The sequence below is a fragment of the Pholis gunnellus genome (genome assembly GCF_910591455.1).
Source record: "Pholis gunnellus genome assembly, chromosome: 9".
Taxonomy (NCBI): domain Eukaryota; kingdom Metazoa; phylum Chordata; class Actinopteri; order Perciformes; family Pholidae; genus Pholis; species Pholis gunnellus.
The window spans coordinates 8,272,142-8,293,164 of NC_136535.1; the positions used below are offsets into that span (position 1 = coordinate 8,272,142).

At 43.2% G+C, this 21,023-nt stretch overlaps 1 protein-coding gene across 1 annotated transcript in view; it reads right to left on the reverse strand.

Annotated features, from left to right (window-relative positions):
* Positions 1-18,907, reverse strand: part of fndc3a (fibronectin type III domain containing 3A) — a 40,609-nt gene extending 21,702 nt beyond the window's left edge. The window contains exons 1-3 of the mRNA XM_079165957.1: positions 18,486-18,907; positions 15,503-15,646; positions 4,777-4,852 (exon numbers count right to left, since the gene is read on the reverse strand). Coding sequence (XP_079022083.1) covers positions 4,777-4,852; positions 15,503-15,613 — 187 coding nt within the window. The 5' untranslated portion in view covers positions 15,614-15,646; positions 18,486-18,907. The remainder of the gene's footprint in view (positions 1-4,776; positions 4,853-15,502; positions 15,647-18,485) is intronic.
* Positions 18,908-21,023: the final 2,116 nt, after the last annotated feature.

Here is a 21,023-nt window from a genome sequence, read left to right on the forward strand (position 1 = left end):
TCTCAGGTAAGGGGTCATTTATGACAAATGTCTTACTGAGGACACTGACTCCTTAATTCCCACCTATTGTAAAACACAGTCTACATTGTTCTCGTCATTAAACTATGCCTATTGAGAATTCTGACGGACAATCGAACAGCAACCGCCCAAACCTCTCTGACGTTGGGATTAGAGTGGGCTGTGTCCTTTCTGAAACCTACAGTCCAACATTCACATCCACTTCCTGTTGTGATTGTCCAGCTGTGTGGAGGTGAGGATGAGAGCAGGGTGTGAACTTCACTCTTCGAGATGTCATTTTTTTTTGGTGGCACTTTTTCATTTGTACATCCTAGTGCAATTCTACGAATGTCGTTCTAGAGAGAGTGTGTGAAGATGTGTGTTGTACCCATTTCAAACATTATCGCGTCTCCCCGTCGCTCTGTGACAGCTACAATCTACTTATTTCCGATCATAACCAGGCCCCAACTGTAGTAATTCAATTTAATGATACCACTTGGACTGTTTTCACTCAATCGTAACAATTTAACTTATCTTGAACAGATAGGAGATGGAGCATGTGTATTGCAGCCAGGCGGCATCCTCCAGGCTGAGAAGTGAAGCCATTGTGAAGGTGCCTTAAACTAGCAGTCTTTCTACTGACCAGCAGGGGGCGACTCCTCTGGTTGTATAGAAGTCTATGAGAAAATGACTCCACTTCTCACTTGATTTATTACCTCAGTAAACATTGTAAACATGAGTTCATGGTCTCAATCTCTAGCTTCAAGTCTTTAATGCAGCATGATGTTCATTTAGTAAATGATGGTGCATTTAGAGTAAAATAGACCATCAAGCAGAGTATGCTTAAGGGCGGGGCTACCTTGTGATTGACAGGTCCCTGCGAGGACGTTGTCCGTGTGTTTTCAGAAAATGAAAGTTAATTGAAACCGGTTTGGTCGCCTAAACATGTCTTCTTCAGCCGTCGTCACTTCAAAAACCAAGATGGTGTCTTTGGTGAGCCAACTCAAGGCTTCAAAACAACAGAGGCTACGTCCACTTGTTCTATACAGTCAATGCTTGAAGCTGTACAGAACACATCATGGAAAACGTCTATTGCAAGGGTTGAGCTTCCTAAAAGTCAATTTCAGTGGAAATTCTGTCGAGACAGACCACACCAGTGCATTGACAGTATGGATACACCCTCACCCCCCTCACCACCACACGGTGTCAAATGTTCAACAGTGCACATCGTGGCTGCTCCGTTTCAGGCACAGAGGACATGACAGCCTCAAGTCCCTCCGATAGAAAATAGACCAGCACCATCAGGAATGAGATGAGGTGTTTCACAGCTATGGCATCAGAGATAAGGGACAAGTAGGCAGATGGGTTGACTGACCAACCGGTATCTAACAAGAGAGAAAAGGCAAGAGGACACCAGCAAAATGGCTACAAACTGAGCCAGGTGTAAGCACAGACTAACCGACAGACAGACACTCTTCAGCTCGCTGTCAAAATGCCAGAATGGCCGTCTTGGCTTTTGTGGGAGAAGGCACATCTCTATCAGGCTCAATAAGCCGAGAGGAACTAGACGCTGCTTTCAGCCATCAACCAGAGACGGAATCATCCGCAGTGATGTGAATCATCGGCAGGCCGAGTCAGATAAAGAGGTGGATCTAATCAACCCAGTGGTCCTGATGCTGACTTGCCTCGTCAGTCACCAAGCTGATCAGGTGGTCTATTGCTGGGTGCCAGTGATGCAGCCTTCAGATGTACGAGAAGACGACCCGTGGAGTGCTGGGGGTCATGGGGGGCATGTCCACTCACATAAAGAACTCTCCGTATGGCGAGGACGACAGCTAGCAGGAAGAGACTAGATGGCCACGCTAATTAGCCTCCCTTGCCCCTCCTCCGAGGCACGCATCAAAAAAAAAAAAGGGAACTGCCTTCCAGGCACTGCATTTTATAAGATTTGTCTGTTTGTATTGAGCAGGCTGTCATGCATTAACACGAAGCAATTACACACATCTAGCTGCTAAAAATACATAATTGAAAACACAAATTGGGTGTGGGATGGAGCAAATCCTGAAGAATGTGTGTAAACCGGATTCTCCTGGCTCCGGAACCGTGTCGCACCGTCTCTGTCGGTACATACTAGGGTAAAAAGGTGAAAGCATGCATATGCACAACACACTTAAGTGATAATCTGTTCTTGTGACCACACAACAAACCGACCAACCCCGCGCGCACGTACACGCATACATGCCCGCACGCACACACACACACTCTTCTTCTTCCTCCCTCCTTCCTTGCACCGCAAGCGGTGAGTCATCCCTCTATTCACGTCACTGAGAGATGAGTGCACCCTGTGACAGGCCAGTTAGTAGCAGTCGCACTGATCTATGTGGCACCTCTCTCCCTTTGTTTCTCCTCTGATGGAGAGACTATGTATGCTCGCTCCCCATTAGGGAGGTTTACTGGGCTCATGATGGGAGGGCCCGGTGTGGGAGCTCGGTCAGACAGGAGTAGAGGGAAGAGCCCCTGCTTTGGGAAACCGTATGATGGCTTCATATCACTGCTTTTGCTCCTTTGTCATCCAAACCTGGATGCCCGAGGCCTATTGTCTCATTGTTATTCATGTACGTCACGAGGCATAGTCAAAGGCTACGGACAAGAGGGATAATAAGCACAAGTCTATACATGGGTCATTATATTTATGCTGAAATGTCGAGCGACTGCCTACTGCGGTCACAAAGGGCAGCGATAATTATTCACTCACAAACCTTCATTACACCGAGATCCTTTATCTGTCTTTATCAAATCAAATTGAACATTTAACAAGAAAAAATAAAAATAAAAACACAGTGGCAGGAGCTCACAGAAATACACGGAGTGATGTCCACGGAGCACAACAAAACAAAGCTAATCATTTTCAGATCTCCCGTTTTATCATAATTATTTACAATTACGGCCCCACCTCCTACTACTCCAGCTGTCTTCTGTTCACAATGTCAGCGACGTGTTGGAGCCAGACTTCATTGTCGCTGTCACAAAGCCAGCGCAATCACAAACAATCGAGGAGAAGGAAATGACTGCCATCAGGACCAATGTGTAACACATCTTACTCAAAACACGGCCTTCAGCCCCAAGTCCTCTACCAACACACTGTAATCACACCGTGTGCTTATTCTACATTATGATAGTATGTCGGCGCGCAGCTCGTTTCACCATCAAGAGCCAAATTATATTCGGATAGCAAAGCTGATGGGGGGGGGGGGGGCATTCATGTGTACTGAACTAAAGAATGAAGATGTCAGGAAGCATTTTGTGCGTATTGCCCTATAATTATCATATTAGGATGAATGTTTTATTTAACACATTTTTGGTCAGTTACAACATACCTAACAAGTGTAATGTCAATCCTCTGTCTCCTTAAAAAACATCTAATTTCATAAAAACATATTGATGCACATAAATAACAGACCCTTTCAAGCTATACTTTCCATCGCATCGGCTGGAACCAGAAGATGCGACTATGTCATTGAGCAGCCTATGAGCTGTGAGACATGACTGTTGACATTCCTGTAAAAAAGATACGTCAATGCTTCCTGGCCAAGCCCCTCCCCCTTTTCACTGCGCACACTGAAAAAAAAAGAAAGCTGGATGACTCCGGGTGAAGGTGATTGCTGCATGGAAATAAAAGAGGCGAAAGCTAAAATCCAGCTCAGTTAATCAGATTATACTTATACGCCTATTATAACTTGTCAGTGTGATTTTAAGTGCCGACATGAAATTTGCTCTTAACAGCAAGAGCCTTTTCCCAACCTCATTTTTTTGGGGCCTCTTGATTCGACACAATTACCTACACAAGCAGGCACGGAGATTCTAAGCTCTCGCTTACAGGCGAGGCAATTTCAGCGGGAAAAATATCACTTGTTTTTATTCATAAGCCAAACACATATGGACAGCGAAGCATCTCTGGTTTTTAACAGCCTGTGTTAGTGCTCATGAAAACCGTTACCTTTAAACATAATCTCACATTTTTACAGGTGACCACATCAAAGATTCAAAACTAATTTAAGTTAAAGAAAACAACAAAATTAGTTATTTAAGTTTTTGTACTTGTGAATACCTTTTTGATTGACATTATCGTGATCTACCTTTTTCCATAGATGTCAAGGTAAAAGCAGCGTATTCAGCATTTTTAAACCAGCCATACATTTGATGGGAGGCAGCCCCGGGAAGAGTGTAGCCAAGAAGGCGTTTGTGTTGCGCTCACAACGCCCTGAAACTCGCCCTCAGTGCGTCGTCCGCTCTCACTTGAGCACTCTCTGCTGGAGCAGTCGTGCTGTGAAACGCAATGAGCCCGTGCACATTGTTGCGCGTCTTCATGTTTTAGAAGGTGACGCTATAACTTGAATGAAACTTTGATCAAATAATTGTATTCATCTTTCATGTATACATATCTGAACCATACGTTAACGGCTTAACTGTATAAAAATAAACAGTCAAACCATATTTAAATGTTGAGGCATGGCTGAGCTTTAGAAATGGACTCATAGATGCGTCATTACATAAACCTGTTTTTGTTTCTTCAAGGCTAAATAATATAGTACTTATTTACTTTTTTTTCTACCTGCACAAAAGGGGTCCATGAAAGAACATGGGTCCAAATAGTATATCCACATGCATTACACGATACAAATCTATATTTTGAAATCAACCACTGGGTTTTCAGACATGCATTTGAATTCAAAATGACAGTGGAAGGGTTTCCACATCACAACAGAACAGCCGTCTCACCTGTGATACACTGAAATTGACCATCCTCTCGTCGAATAGTGAAGGCCTCACCTGGGTTTACCTGCACCAGGATTACCTGTGGAGAAACACAAGCAACGTTTCATTTGACCAAGTTAAACTTCCACACATGGACGACTTTACACTCAAGATGGTGTAACATTTGTGGGAGTCCTTCCTCCAGTGTGAATAAAAGCAGCAACATTCAACAACAGTCTTGAACGGTGTTCGCTGTTACAATGACAGTAAAGCATTCATTCATCTGAACATACATGGGAGACTAAAGTGTATACCAATAATCACTGCCATACCTGGACAACTGTGTGTGTTGAATGTACCACACAATCAATACACAAGCTCATGTTCACCAGTTTTCACTGCCAGATTTGAAGAAATATCATCCATAGAGAGGTATTTCTTCTCATAAGCAGCACAGTATAATGAATACAGCTTCGATTTCACATCAAGTGTGCATTTTGGTTATTTTTGGTCGCAAAAAGCATATTAGAAGACTCGTTATTAGTTCATTAAAGTCATCCACAAAATCTAAAAGGGGACAAAGAGAAACGTATCAGTTTGGCATGCAACCCTTGCCTCTAGAGAAGAAAGCACAAAAACATTACCAGCTCATCATAATTCATGATAAAAACATTTTAAATTGTTAAATTATGGTTTGGGTCTCTTTCAAAAACACAATAGAATTAAACGGCTGCTTATTTTGTCAATCAATGAGATGAAACGATTGAATGTTTAACTTGATGACTTTCAAAGTATGTGTTAATGCAATGCATTCACTTTTATGATCATCGACAAGACCTTTCTGTAAATATGACATAAAAACAACAACCACCTGTAAATCTCAGGAACACTCAACCGATGTTGCCAGCAGAAGAAAAAAAAACAACAACAACTAGGAAGCTGATTCTTATTTCAACCCCAAAGAACAAACAATCATCCTCCATCTCTGAACATATTGATTGGGTTAATATTTCAAAGGATTCATGATTTTAACTGAAATGCTCCTCCTTGTACCTCGCTGTAATGTACGGCAAAAACAACTCGAGCCTCAACTATAAACCTCAAACTGTAAACTGTTCATATCTCCGTCCTATTCGTAGAGTTCAACATGACTACTGGAAGCGTCAGGTACACACTGCTCCCCTACACTGAGTCATGCTGCTTCTGTCATCACCAGAGAATCAGCCTCAGACAAACAGCTGCATTGTGTCCGAGGAACTAACTTTTCAAAACCATCCAACATCCCCGACAACGTCGCCTTCTTCCGACTAACGTCAAATAAAACTGAAATCATCAACACAACTAAAGACAAACAACATATTTTTCTCCCGTTCACCAACAGGTCAGAGATTCGTCATTCTCTTAACTCAATTAACGCAGTTAAAGGGTTTTCAGTTGCCCGGCGCTGCGTGTGGGCGCGAGTTACCTCACTCTTGTGGAAGTCGCCGTCATAGAATCTACACTCGGCTGGCAGAGGGCTCTGGCTACGGGTCTCGTCGAGCACAGAAACCATCAGCACCTCCATCTCTGACACTGCTCCCATTCATGTGCTCGGCGGAGAGCGGAAAGAGCCCTTTGACTGCCACACACACACACACACGCTCGTATGTTCACACACACCCACACAGGCAGCGTCAGCAGCAAGTGTAGATGGCGATGGGGGGGGGGGGGGGGGGGGGGGGGGGTTAATTGAATCAAAGTCTAAGCACTTCACAGTCAGGTGTGTGTGTGTGCGGTCCACCCCTCCCTGGACGATCCCTCCCCTTTGACCAATGTTAGTCCTCGCAGTGTGAGTAACATTGAAATCAACACAGATACATTCATTGCATTGGAAGATGTGACTGCTACTTACTGTCGCCCGCATTGCTTTTTCTCATTCAGGCGTCGCTATTCACGCAGTCAAAGAAAGAAAAAAAAAAAAAAAAAAACGAACACAACAAAGATGCTCTAGGGTCTAACCAGACCCTCCACCACTTCATCAGAAATCACATGACCTGCGATGCTAACACATCTGGCTGGGCTGATCCTTTACACCCTCCACTTCCATCAACTCCTGCAACGAAATCCAGGGAGAAGCCGGTGAGAGGCGAGGAGGAGGAGGAGGAGGAGGAGGAGTGCAGCAGCAGCTATGTAGGCGGATGAGGGCTTGGTCTCTCTTGCGCTGGATGCAGCCTTCACAGAAAGTGTGGCGTGAATCTCATGTTTGCTTAGCGTGGCTCGGTCTCATCTGCTCCGTAGCGGCGCTCGCTCGCTCGCTCTCTCTGCAGCAGGGCGGCTTGTTCACTCTCTGCCTCTGGGCTCCTGGTGCAGCCTCCCTACCAGCCAGTATCCACAGCAACCCCCTCAACAAATAAGCCACGGCGATGTCCGCTTCCAAACCTTCAGAGGAGGGATTGAAACCTTATCAGCAGTGGCCACTCTCTGGGGGGGGGGGGGGGGGGGGAGAAAAGGGAGGCGGATGAACCCGAGGAAACGGAACCAAATGTGAGAGGAATGATGCCCTCAGTTCTCTTCTCTGTCACTGACTGTGTGCCAGCTCCGTTACCGCCCGCTGTGCTCCTTAATGTGCTTCATTTAAATAGCATTCCATCAGGGCGTGATCATAACACCGGTATAGGGGTTCCATAGCGTGGGGAGTCCTTTGTTCTGCCTTTTTTTTCACAACAACAACAATGGCGTGAGGGAGCCGAGCGACCCACGCAGCCTCTGAGGCTGACATATACGACTACGCTACAGTCCCACTCCCTCCCCCCGCTGCTCTCCCTCCCCCTCATACTCTCCCTGGCTCTCTCTCTCTCCCATTCACAGAGCGACATGCCATACACCCTCTCTTAATACTCCGATCGATGGTGGGAGGAGACGAGGTGGTGGGAGTTCAATTTCAGAGCGCCAGCGTTCAGCGACGATTGCACCCTCGAGTCCTCCGCCGTCTTCAAAAAGATCACAAAGCGGCACCGCCGACGGTCAAATAAAACAAGGGAGCTCGCAAAGTATTCAGTGCTTCTGTAACATCTGTCCTCGTTCATTCTAAAACGGATCGTTCCTTAAAGAGACAGCGCTCGTCACTTGATCGGCGCGTGCCAAGTTGGCGGATACTCTGCGTCAGGGATACTGCTGCGCACGGGGTAGTACGGCTATGGCCCATCCTCCACCAGGAGAAACATGCGCTTCTTTTCACTCCGGGAAAAAAAAAAGAAGCTGGAATTTAAGGAAATAGAATGATATAGCCACTAGCAGCAATAATCAGTTCCATGTTGAAGAAGAAGACTGCTCAGAAAGCACTGGAATAATGAGCTGGACTTTGCATTGATGAATTCAACAGATCTGTTATGGTCATAATGCTGAGAATCTGATGAAATAAGGATGCATTTCTCCATGATAATCACGCCCCCTTTTGTTTTCTAGACATTTAAAATACATGTTTAAATAAACCAAACGTGCAATTAGACATGCAGCTTTTCTGTCCAGATAAACATTATAGTCAAATGTGACATTTACCACAACAGAGCCTTCTACTGAGATTCTATTTATTGAACTGTAGACGCATCCTCAGCAACTGAATAGGTAAAATAAGCGCTCAACTTGGCAACACAAAGTCAAGCAACCAGTTGCAGCAAGCACCATTTTTGCTCCGTGCTGCCATCCCCACATGTATATACGGCTGGTGTTACAAAACAGAGGTATTTTCAGGTATTTTCATTATTTTATGCTTAGACTGCTAATATTACATCAATGTCAGACAGTCAACAGAGGCTCAACCTCTTTGTGTAGCTTTGTCTACAACATATTTAGCGCAAATGTGTGCAAGTGGAGGAAAAAGGGAGAAGATTAATACATGTTTAGATTAGTCAAGCTCCTCTTCTGATCAGTTACCTTTATCCATACATGAACTACAGATGACAGATATCCATATTGCATAGCTGGATCAGGTATCGTGACAATTGGCCGACCTGGTATTGGACGCCATTATTTCAATAAATAAAATACATTCATATCTATGTATTTATTGGTTATATTTAGTTTGATAAAGTTAGGAAAGCTATCTTTAAGTCAGGTTTGATGTTTCCTTACACATTAAGGCGTACACAGCTAATTAATCACACACTGGATCAGTACTTTATACCGGGCGATGCCCAGCGCCCAGGTATCGCTATCGGGACTGAAGGACTTTGATCGTAATAGCGGTGTAACTACTATAACAAAGTAAAAGAACAACATTTAGAATTTGTTATGGTTTACATCGACTACAATGATTTTTTTGGGACATATCAGCTGTATAATCAAACAACAAAAGGGATCTGTTTCTATCAATATGGATCAGCAATGAGCAGCAATTAGTATCGGTGGCAATAAGACGTGATCTCTAAAAGTTATATTTGCTGTGTTTTTTCTTTTGTGCGGATCCGAACCGTGAGTTTTATGATCCGTTGCAGCACTAATCCCAAACCAAGCTTTTTAAATCTCCCAAGGCTCAGCTCTGATAAAGTCACAAAAGCTGAAAGTATAGTGCTGCTACCGTCAGATACATTCTGCCCTGAGCCACGCCACTGCTGTAGGACCACTGCGTCACTGGATGCGTGGCCGCCGTCACAATCTGTACGAGGACTTCATTTTGGAAGTGCATAGACTCAGAAGAAGGTGCTTGGATACTGCAAAAGGTTACTTTTCACACAGATGACTAAGCACTGTGATGTGAAATGGTTTCCAGCTCACATTCACAAACCGGGATGATCTATTTAACAGAGCGCTGGGTGAAAGACACCATGCATTAAAAGAAGAGGGACAAAGAAAATGAAATAAACTGCCACAGATTCAGAGAACAGTATGTCCCTCCCTCGCCAAAAGAAATGCATCTCGTTCCCACCGTTGTAAAGATCGTATGTATGACGCTCACGCAATAAGAGTACGGATCAATCGAGGTGGCCACTGCTGTGTTTTATTACCCCGGAGGAAAAAAAAGGGCCGCTCTGTGCTTTTCATGGCTGTTAGCTCTGACGTTGCTCAGACGTCGGTGACTCAGAGCTCGGGTTTCTCACTATTTGTTCCTCTTAATTGTTTACCGTGCGCTGATGTGAACTAGCAGCTGGGTGGACAGGAAGCGGGAGCCAAATGACACGGGGGGGAAAAATCCTGCCATTGGCGGAACAAGCCAGGAACCAAACTCCGGTCTCCCTGCCGCTGATGGCGTACACTTACATGCGCAATGATAAGTCGAGGCAATCGGATGATCCTCCACCCTCCAAGATCCCCTGGAAACGTTGCATGACTGGAAAGTAGGGGAGACACAATCTTTCCTGTGAGGTGTTCATGCTGCAGCAAGTCCGAGTAAGAAGTATCTGCAGCATAAGTCCTTGTAAGCATAAGTAGTATCTTCTTAGCCATGTTAAGTCGCAGAGGAGAGATTGTGTTTTATGGATTTATGGGAGGAAATGTTATCAAAGCACATAGACAACCTTTATGATCTGAAACCTGAGCCACGCGGTGTTTTCAGCTTTCTGTTTTATACCTTACATTTGCGATCGTTTTTCCACTATTTTTTCGATATTGATTCCTATGTCGGTCTATATTTATGTGTATTAAACCATGTCATCAACCACTACTGATCAATGGTGACTAAGGGCAGACTGCCTCCCTGGCTGAGAGTATTTACTAACCATCACTGTGGATTTCACTTTTTTTTTTGTTATGTTCACACTGATATAGGTTAATAAAAATAACAGCAATTTTGTATATAAGTGAAAATAACGAACAAAAGGCTAATTATGCATACAATTTGCTTCTGGTCCTCGGACAAATGTAGGATGTGAACCCTGATGGGCCTAACATGAAGTGAAGATTAGTATTTAGTATTATTTGTTTAAATGAGGTTTGATTATGTGATGTCTGGTACTAAGAAAAAAAGAAATACCTGCCATGTTATTGTTTTCACGTCTTCATTAGTTTGGTACGTCTGGACTTTGTCACGTCTCTGCTTCTTTCTAAATTTGACGCAACATCACTGAACTCATTTTAAATGAGATTCATTATAAAATCAATAACAGAAGCCACTCCAGTATTGATCTGGCTGCAGGGTTCGGATCATTGTCCAATAAGAAAGGATGCTACAGTGACTTTGCGTGTTTTTCACTGTGCTGTTTGCTCCCTTTAACTTCTCCTTGAAAAAGAACCCTCCGGTCCAAGGAGGTGAGAGGCTATTACAGTCCTGACACTGAGCTCTCCACTACAGCTCGACTATTCTTTTTTTTTTTTTGTTCAATCAGACCACATTATCTTTTGGCTCCTGCCCTCTCAAAATTTCACATGAATTTCGGCAGACTCCAGGCATGCAGTCACGCGCTCTTGTTCTCCTCAGGAGAGCCTTTCATCTGGCTCCAGACGTGTGAAGAGCTGTACCGAGTGCAGTCCTCCCAGAGGACTAGTTCAGGTACTTTACACTAATGTCGGCGCTGTCCTTGGGATCCAGGTCAGCCTCCTTGCTCCTTTCTAGCTTGGTCACTTTGTTTGCTCAGTCAACGTGCTCTGGGGGAAAAGTTAGGGTAGTTTCACGTGTGGCCATTTTTAATGATAAAGCCTTATGTGCTCCTCCATAAATGTATGTTTCACTCTTTTCCACGGGTTCTTCCCTCCCAGGTTTGTCTTGCTCCATGTAGCCAGATTGTTAGCAGTAAAATACAGATGACCAGATTTGGATTTCAAATTTTTGAATTTGATATGAAGAATAAAAATGTGTACATTTTTGTGCAAAAAAAAGCAATTGATGGTGTTACAAACACGTGAACACAGTTCTTACGCTAAAAAGGTACAATTAAAATCACTTTACCACCACTACTCATTTATTTTGTCACTTTTTATTATTAATTATTCGATGACATAATTTGCCATTTTAAGCTAACAAAACGTTCTGCTTGTTTTGCTCCTGTTTGACTAATGTTATGCCTGTTTCCTTAACATATACAACATAGAACAGAAATAATTAGTTGTACTGTACTAGAGTTTGCTTTAAGCGTACAGTGCGTATCTTGATCAATGCTGTGCATGTACTTGGAACGCTTATTGAGTGGAGCTCAGATCAGCATCGATTGGTTTGCATGATGAAATATGCAGCACAGTATTGGTGCAGTAACACTGTTGTGGTTATTCTCACTGGCTTGGGAGGAAAGTGTCCTAAACACTGAGTCACGCACTGTCCACCTCCTCACAATAGGTGACAAACAGTGGGCCGCCCCCATCTTCACAGACCAGTCGGTGGCGGACCAGGAGACAAGCAGAGCGGGCTGCGTTTGTTTTGGTGTTTTAGTTCTTTGTCACAACATCTTGAGTCCTCAGGCAACATGTCCAAGGCCCCGTCTCCTGTGTGTGGCTACAGAGTACGAGGCCAGCACTAAAGACGGCCGAGTCGGGGGTGAGGTCTCACTATCCCACAGTAACATTAGCCCACGCATGGCATGGAGCCACGAGCAGACCACACACACGCACACACGCACACGCACACGCACGCGCACGCACACACACACACTCACGGCTGTGTGTGCTCCCTGTTCAATTTGTAGTGACTATTCAATGCCGAGTGTTCTCTCTCACACAACCAGAGCAAACAGCTTCTTTTTGTATTTTAAATCTCAGCTCATGTTTTTAGAAGATTTACAAAACGACATGATTACGTTTGACAAACATTAGAATAGAACGGGAATTCAAACCAATTGAAAAACATTTACTCCACACTTTTCTTTCAACGCTGTCCCTATAAAGTCCTGAAAAATCTTGAGTTTATATTCAGAAATGTTGGATGATTCCTGGGTTTGCACAGCACAAAGTCATACCAAGGAGTGACAACCCCCCCCCCCCCCCCCCCCGATACTATACTTTGGATAATAACTGCCAATGACCCATTTCTACTTCAAACAGACTTTGAATATTAACGCAAGCACAAAAGAACACAAACGCATTAAATGGACGGCCTCATGAAAAAGGGTAATGAACAAAATGGAAGAAAATATACATAGCCATCAGCACAGACAACAGCTAAGTACATAAGCCATTAGCTGGGCTTAAACATTGACAGAAACGGACTGATTCATCCGTTACCAATATAGCTACAAACCAAACGGCAAGAACGGGAACAACATGGGGGGGGGGGGGGGCTAAATGGATGGAAGCAGTGAATCATACTGTAGCCAAAGTCATCTCTAAAAAGGAATCATCTCAGGTAATGACCCCAAGACAACAGCTTCCTCTCTCTGACTCACAATAATTGGTCCAACAGAGCGTTACTACCGAAGCCGAGGCTGGAAGAAAGAAACCAAGAACAAAGAATGAGGTGTCAGAGGAGGGAGGGGCCAGCCATCGCTGTGAATCCTCTTCACTGTCACCGCCGTCCTGCCTCGCTCCGTCAGGGCCCCCAGACCCCTCCAGTGGTTCCTGCGCCTCGCTCTGCAGCTGTCAGGATATTTACACACCTCCTCAGACACGCACACAACACACATGAGCGCCGTCTTATTTCGCAGTGAGGCGCAAACAGCGCTCCTTAAAAAGCCCGATATCGAATAATAATAATAATAATCCCCAGTAGTCACGACACCCTAAAATGGGTCACGTGATCGCCTTATCTGCCATATGAGCTTTCACAAGGTACTAAAAACTCTCACAACCATGCCAAAAAAATGAAACGACCATTAAAATACTTTCAAAATATATATTGGTACACGCGTTAACTGCAGGGGAAAGTCCATCTAAGGCAAGCTAACCATGCTAGCATTAGCCAACTGCACACCCACAGCCAGCTCCTCACGGTCAAAGGGTAAAAACGGAGGTAATAAGGGAATATATGTGCAAGGACATGCACCCGTATAGCTGTGCTGAAAATGCTGGCTTACAGATGGACGACGCTGGCCATGGAAGCGCAGCCCATAATATCCAGCTCTGGCAGCATTTCAGCGAAAAGTACAGACATAACGGGTGCTGCCCGAAAGCGTTGGCCTCGTATTGCTGCCCGTTGTTCGCTGTCGTTGGTGCAGCAGGAGGCATGTTTTGACACAGGGTCCTCTCTACTTGGAATAAATTATTCTTTGCTATAGATTGCTATTTTGTCATTAATAATATTGGGGGTCAAAAAAAACATAAAATCAATGAATGGTCTCAGCATCTGATTGTATATCATGTATCTGGGTATTGATATGTCAGAGAGGTATACACTAATACCTCTGGTGCATAAACAAAGTCATCGTGCTGTCGTTCGACAGACACAGAAGCCGCTCTGTGTTATCTGATACTTGTTATTCCTCCTCGTAGCACATTTCAGCCATCATGAACATGCAGCGTCTCAAATTGGTCCGGGCAACAGGGTGGTAATGATGTGAGCCAGGTAGGAACTGTTTTCCTCTATCTCGGAAAAATAAAATGAAAGACTGTAAACACAGACGGAGGATGAGCACAGGTAATCGGGTAACCTTTGCGGGAGGTGGTGAGGTAACTGAATTCCATGAGAACAACACCATCACAACCCGACCCGCTCAATCTGATCTCTGCGCGAACAAAGCCAGATTCAGGCGAGGGGGATTTTTTTCCAATGAGGAAAAAGACGAGGCGGCTGGAAAGGCCTGTTTATGGGGCAGAGCTAATATTAGCGAGTCTTATCTAGACAAACTGCATAAGCCTGAGGAAATGACGGAAAAGATGGAACTGTTGGGTACCACCCATCTCCAGAAAGAAGTCATGGAAACTAAAACAAATTGAACAGATGACCGTCAAAAATGACAGGGAAATAGCCCGGGCTTGTCAGGGCCACTCAATCTCACTCTGATACTGACGAGAGGCGATCAGCCCATTTCCTGCATACAGACGAGGCTGCCATCAAAACCGAGAGAGTTGTGGTTCCTGGCTAACAAGCACCTGTTGCCTGTGAAATATGCTGCTGAGAGAGGACAGCGGGTCCGTTTGGGCTGTTTCAGTACTCGTTTCAATACTTACCCAAATGTGCATGTTTTGTTTAGCATCTGGGAAAAACAGATGCGGGTTTCACACGAGGTGCATGTTGTATGCCGTTGTCAAAGTGAGTTGGACGGAAACAATAGTTCAGATGGAGTTCGCAGCAGCCCGATACAGTCAAAAGAGTATTTTTGAAAATATTGCTGGAATAAGTTGAGGCTAAATATAAACAAATTAATTCAAATTAAACCAATTTACACAGCGGCATCTGATTTTTCTGCTGTGATTATATTAACCGACTCTCCATGCAGGCGACTTTGGATTCATTATCCCCTGACCCACACACAACCCTGGCTCCAGCCTCCGCTGCACTACATATCAGGCCAAATAGCACTTTAGAGTTTCCCTGCTGCGCTGGTCACTGCCTCTAGTGTTAACGTGCTCAAGTGCACAGGTCTGCTAAAATTTCCCAATTTCACCGATTATGTTCGTGAATGTAGTGCATTGTAATGCATCGATATTCATGGTTTTGCAAAGCAGCCCAGTGTAATGCATTGAATTGTTCAAATATCTCTGACAAACACACATAAAACTAGCACAAGCTATTATGGCTTTTTTTCTTTTATATCGTAGGAACACAAAACAGTTCAATAAAAAGGCCAACAATAGAGAAAACAAGCCAGAGGCTCTGCTTCTAACAAATCCCTTCAACTGGAATTACAAGGCAGATTGCTTAAAGACTGATGATGCAGCGACTGAGACTAATAGCAGGGAGACATGAGTGTACCTGCTGGGGGCCCTCCCCATTGACCATGGCTGGGGGCGGTGGTGAGGCCAGCATTGGGAGATCAGGGCTGAGAAGCTGGCCGGACTCCAGAGGTGAGGTGTGGTCTGCCATGTCTCCTTCATTCACACCAGTGAAGAGGAACTCCTGCAACAAAGACAATGCAATCAGTGAAAATGCTCAAAAGTCTACCACCAAGAGATGTGGTGTCATCGTCATTAGGCCAGTGCTGAGAACTACATTACCCAGAATGACCACAGGATGTGGCTTCTCTCTCCTCCTCACCTATCTGTATAATGTTGGGATGTGAATGCCTTTAACGTGAACTACACAACAATTGTGAACCGCTATACGCGTCTTAAAATTATGATTAACTAAGCTTATTCTGAAGTGCGATTTATTTATGTTTCACAAGTTTAATAATACAACTAAAAACAGAAACATGCTTGCTATTACTGGCTTTAAGATTTAAGCAGGTTATGAAAATGAAGGATCATTTATGGATGGATGAAAGGATGGATATTTGTACCGATTACAACAAAGTGATAAGATGTTACAATCTGTTTTTATTTACATTGCAAAAAATATGAAAGAGTGACAATATACAATATAAAAAAAAGACACAGTAAATATTATTTGTAAATAATTGTTGGGCAATGGGACACAAATAACCTCTAAATGCACTGTTCTCCATAAAGACGTTGTGATTCGCTGAACCGCGAGTGAGAATTTGGAGCACGTGATAATTCACTTCAAAGCACATCCACCGTTCTCCACTGCCAGTCACGCACCGGCAGCATTTTGGCACAGCAGCCCCGTTCAGCTGACTGTAAAAAGATATTCCATCCAAACTAAAGCAATTGCAAACCAAAGACAGGGTTGATCAGATGCATTTCCTTATGACTCGGAGTCAACGTTGTCTATTAATCCTATTTGGTACTTGCCTCTGCTGCATGCTCCACTTACATGGAAATTGTGTCTCTCAATTTTCCTTAATGTGATGCAAACTAAGTTTCTGTTCTAACAACACTAAATCACAGCGAAATTAAAAAAGTGTTTATTGATTTGCACCGGTTTCCTGACATCTACAGGAAAGGTCTCCCTTTCTAAGAAAGTTAGATCCACTTAATTGTTATTTTAAAGACATTGTTGCATATGGAAACATGCTGACCCCTTCTATTGAAAAAATACATTGTTTCTCAGGCCATATAAATACATACTGCGGTCCAATGTGTGCTCACATCCTTCACATAAACAACCACAAATATTCAAAAGCTTACCCTGGAGGCATATAACAAATGCACATCAACAAAGAGGGATAAAACGTAAGCTCATGTCAAGTCAAACCCTGTGAGAGGACCTCGGGAAGCTACAGAGCCTTTAAATACACTGCAAGGACATGAGACTAAAGAAGGGCCACGCCAACTGATCACTTGTGAAAAACAAATACACGAACTCTGTCTCTCAGCAATTCTTTCAAAAACAACAACAGAACAGCACGAGAGAAGTGTAACATGTGTCCTTGAACCTAATTAAGGTCTAGCGCATGCGCCCCTTAAACCTCCCGGTGATCTGGCTTATCTGTTAGCTTTAGCCCCTCCCATCCTTAAGCTTAAACAACAAAGTCCATTCACCCGGTGATGGTCAATATAATGGGTTTGAGGGAACCGTTGCTAGCAGCGGAGGCCCGACATGTGATATCACGAGGCCCTCTGAGTCAATCACTTGGCACATTACTCTCCAACACATTGATTCATGCGCAAGTCGAAAACCATTTTTGCCAAGACCGCTCACACAACAGCTAGCGAGGGGGTTAGTGACAGAAGAAGCAACAAAGGGGAATCCCTGATCACACACAGTTCACACACTTCATGAAACTCCAAATTGGCACTTTATACTCGCGTTGGAAAATATGATTTGAGGGTTAATTAACCCAGAAATGGCATCATCTCATAAGGGTGGGTGGGTGATATCAGGTAACTCTTAGTATTAAGAGTTACCTGTGGAGGCTGAATGGGCGCCTTGTTACCTGTGCCAACAACACACAGTGGAGGTACTTTCCAATCGTTGCTCTTGTCCCTTCTCTAGGATAAGACGCGGCTATAAAAGTTGATAAATAATCAGGTGGTCACCACAGCCTCCTATTAAAAAAAAAAAAACACCAGCCGACACTGGTGTTAAAGGTCCATTGCGGTTGCCTTTCACTAAAGCATATGCAACAGCCTTTTCCTATCCCAGCACAATAAACATTACTTATGCATCGAAATTGTGGCAACATCTGTTGTTGACTGTAGATCCTATTTGACTGTGGCTAATGGAGGAGTCAACCAGGACACAACAGCTGTTTTTCAGTTACAGTTTTGGTGAGGTGGGGAAAACACCCCGAATGGGTAGAATAATAGCACAGTGTGTCCAGCCAGCACTTATGTTAATTCCTTGTTGTCAAGTAGAAAAAGTGGCATAACATCAGTTTCTAATAACGACTAAAACTGACTCAGGTTTGAACCAATTATCTAACTCTTCGGTTTACCTTTAAACACCTGGAGAAATGTTTCTCTATGGCGGACAGCTTCACATGGTGTAACAGCTGCTCGTGTATTTGACCCACTAAGCTCAACCTATATCTCTGCCTCCTTACAACGTAACGCTGTATCAACTAGTATGTTTAACATGTCGCACTGGTAACATTAAAGTCAATGTTCAGAGGTAATGTTCCTTCTTCTTTTGTTGTTGCAATGGCTGACGTGTAATTACCCACCGTTAGGTTAGCTACCTCGCAGCCAAGACAAGTGTTTACTCTAGCTACAGGTGTGTGTGTGCTTAACGTTATGTCACAACGTTAGCTGCTCGTTATCTAACTGCAACATAACACGGAAGTTAGCTAATTCACGAACGATAACCGTAGAGTTTTACTTGGAGTCCCTCGAATAAAATGCACCATAGACTGAAACATATGTTGGTTATTGTCAGCTAGCTAGTTACTCACTCTGTCAGTCGGCACAGCAGCAGCAGCAGCAGTCTTCACAGACACGCCGATGCACAGCGATGATTCCTCTGCAGCTCTTCCGGAAATGTTTCACGTCAGCGAGCTCCGATGATCAGCTCCTCTCTGCAACACCTGAGACGGATACCTCGCTAGCTACCTAGATGAACACAAGACAAGGCGAGATGTGACATGCTAGCGTGAGCTACCTAATGCTACCAAGCTAACAGTTAGCAAGATGAAGATGTTGCTTTTTCTCGTAATTTCAACGACGGCCGCTCGCATCGACTGCACCTAAAACAACGCGAAGTTACTAGCGAGCACCGGTGATGGTGCTAAGCATAGGTAGTGTCAGCCTGGTTGACAGTTTTATCGAGGTAACTTTCCATCCAACCCTGCTCCTCGCACAAAAGTCAGGAATTTCACCATCGCTTACGGGGCTCTGTGTGCGCATGCGTGTGGTACAGCAACTCATGACGAATTCCAAGATAGCGAAGAGAAACATTTATAATATTGTCACGCTGTTTTAATTTAGCCTGTGTCGTGGTTGTGGTCAGTACACCGTACAGTTAATTAATAAACGTCATCTGTCTGTCTACGTTTTCAGGGTTTTAATGGAGGAACTAAAGGTTGACGTGTCCGTGATCGGTTTGTTGACCAAGTCATTCGCAGATAAACATGAAACAAACGAGTCAGAAACACATTACACTGTTAATGTGATCTTTGTACCATGTTTCCTTGCACAGAAAATATATTCACTTTAAGTACCAATAAGTAAACTGGAAAGAAATGAATTTGAAATATGTTTTGTGCATTTTTTTTCATTAATTACGAAACAATATTTGATGATCTATCTATCCATCCATCAATCTATCTTATATTAAGTCATAATGTCTCCCATGTGTGACATTATATATGAAAGATATAAATTGTGGTTGCATATGGATGCTTAAATGTCCATGACTATACCTCCCGATTGACGCAAAGTCCCAGGAAGTTGACACTGAGGTTTGACAGGAAACATCACAATCAATCAATCACAACTCAGTATCACAGTACGTACTTTTAAGTAAATTTCACATAGTATGTCTTGGTTGAGTGCAGCCCTTTACATTCCATGGTATGCAACTCCAACTTAGATATGCAGAACAATTGTTAAACCACAACCTTTGGTACAGCCAAACAACATATTAAGGAGCTGTATAATGTAAAGTGAGTGGCATCAAAATGAAATATTTCAATAAAGTGTTTTTATTTTACCCAATAAACAAACATGTGCAAACACTATCTGTAATATAGACTATGTGTCTAAAGGTGCACGTGGAAATGGAAGTACTATTTGAAATATTACCTCACAGTTCATTTATAAGACACTTATACTCACGACACATGGCTATGAATTTATCTTCAAATAAAATACCAGCACGTGACATTAGTCTGTAAAGCTTTGGCATAAACAAGTGCAATAAGTCATGAATTGATATGCTATCCATGGCTCCACCTGCTGGTTGCAGTATATTACATACAGTTTAAGTGATGTATTGTTAGTTTTACATTTCAATTAACTAGTAAAGCATGTTTGTTTGTTTTTATATTGTTTTGTACCGTTTCTATATCGTCAAATAAGAGGTGGACTAGTAATTATCTCGATGACAACATTAAACATAAATATCTCTATACTGTATTTTGTTTCTGTGAAGAACAATGGATACAGAAAAAAAACCATTTGACTCAGATATCATTTCAATGTCATAACTCAGTCACACTACACACATTGTTCCACATTCTGCTAAGTTCTGCATATTTTTTTAAGCCCATATATTCATATTGTTAAATTCCCTCTTTAACACAGTATTTAAGACAGGAGGCTTATGATCATTTGCAGTCATTTTGCAGCCCATAGAGTTACTGAAATGCTATGTCACTGAAGGAAGAGGTGTGTTGTGAAAATACTACAATAACTAAAATGTAATTATTATTTAATGCACAATAATGAATCTCCTATGCATCGATTGGTTATGATTGTTGGTAACGAAAGAATACAGGGGGATAATAGTCTAAAAGTCTAGCCTAATTGGATCATAAGTGTTTAGATCTGATTTGTGATCTAAAACATCTGCATGTTTGCCATCACTGTGACAAACGTATATCACAGAAATGGAATTGAGATCAGGGTGTTGGAGGTGGGTTGTTTAACGCACGCTAACATGTCACACATGCTAACATGTTGCATGCTAAATGTATATGTATTCATACTGCCATGCTGCCATAAGCATTACATTCTGAGCACAGCTTGGCCCAAGTACAGCTCAGAATGATGAAAGTCGAGCCAAGTCTGACAAAAGAGCTGAGACCAAGATGTCCCATAAAGGCCACCATACAGAGACTGAACTCTTTTTGGGTTACGACATGACCTTTCCTCTGGCACCACCCTCAAGTTAACTTTTACACTTTCTGTCCCATTTTTAATCCATCGGTCCATTGTATTTGTTGTGTAATGAGCATCAGCCCTGCATGGAGAGGTGTCATATTTGGACATGT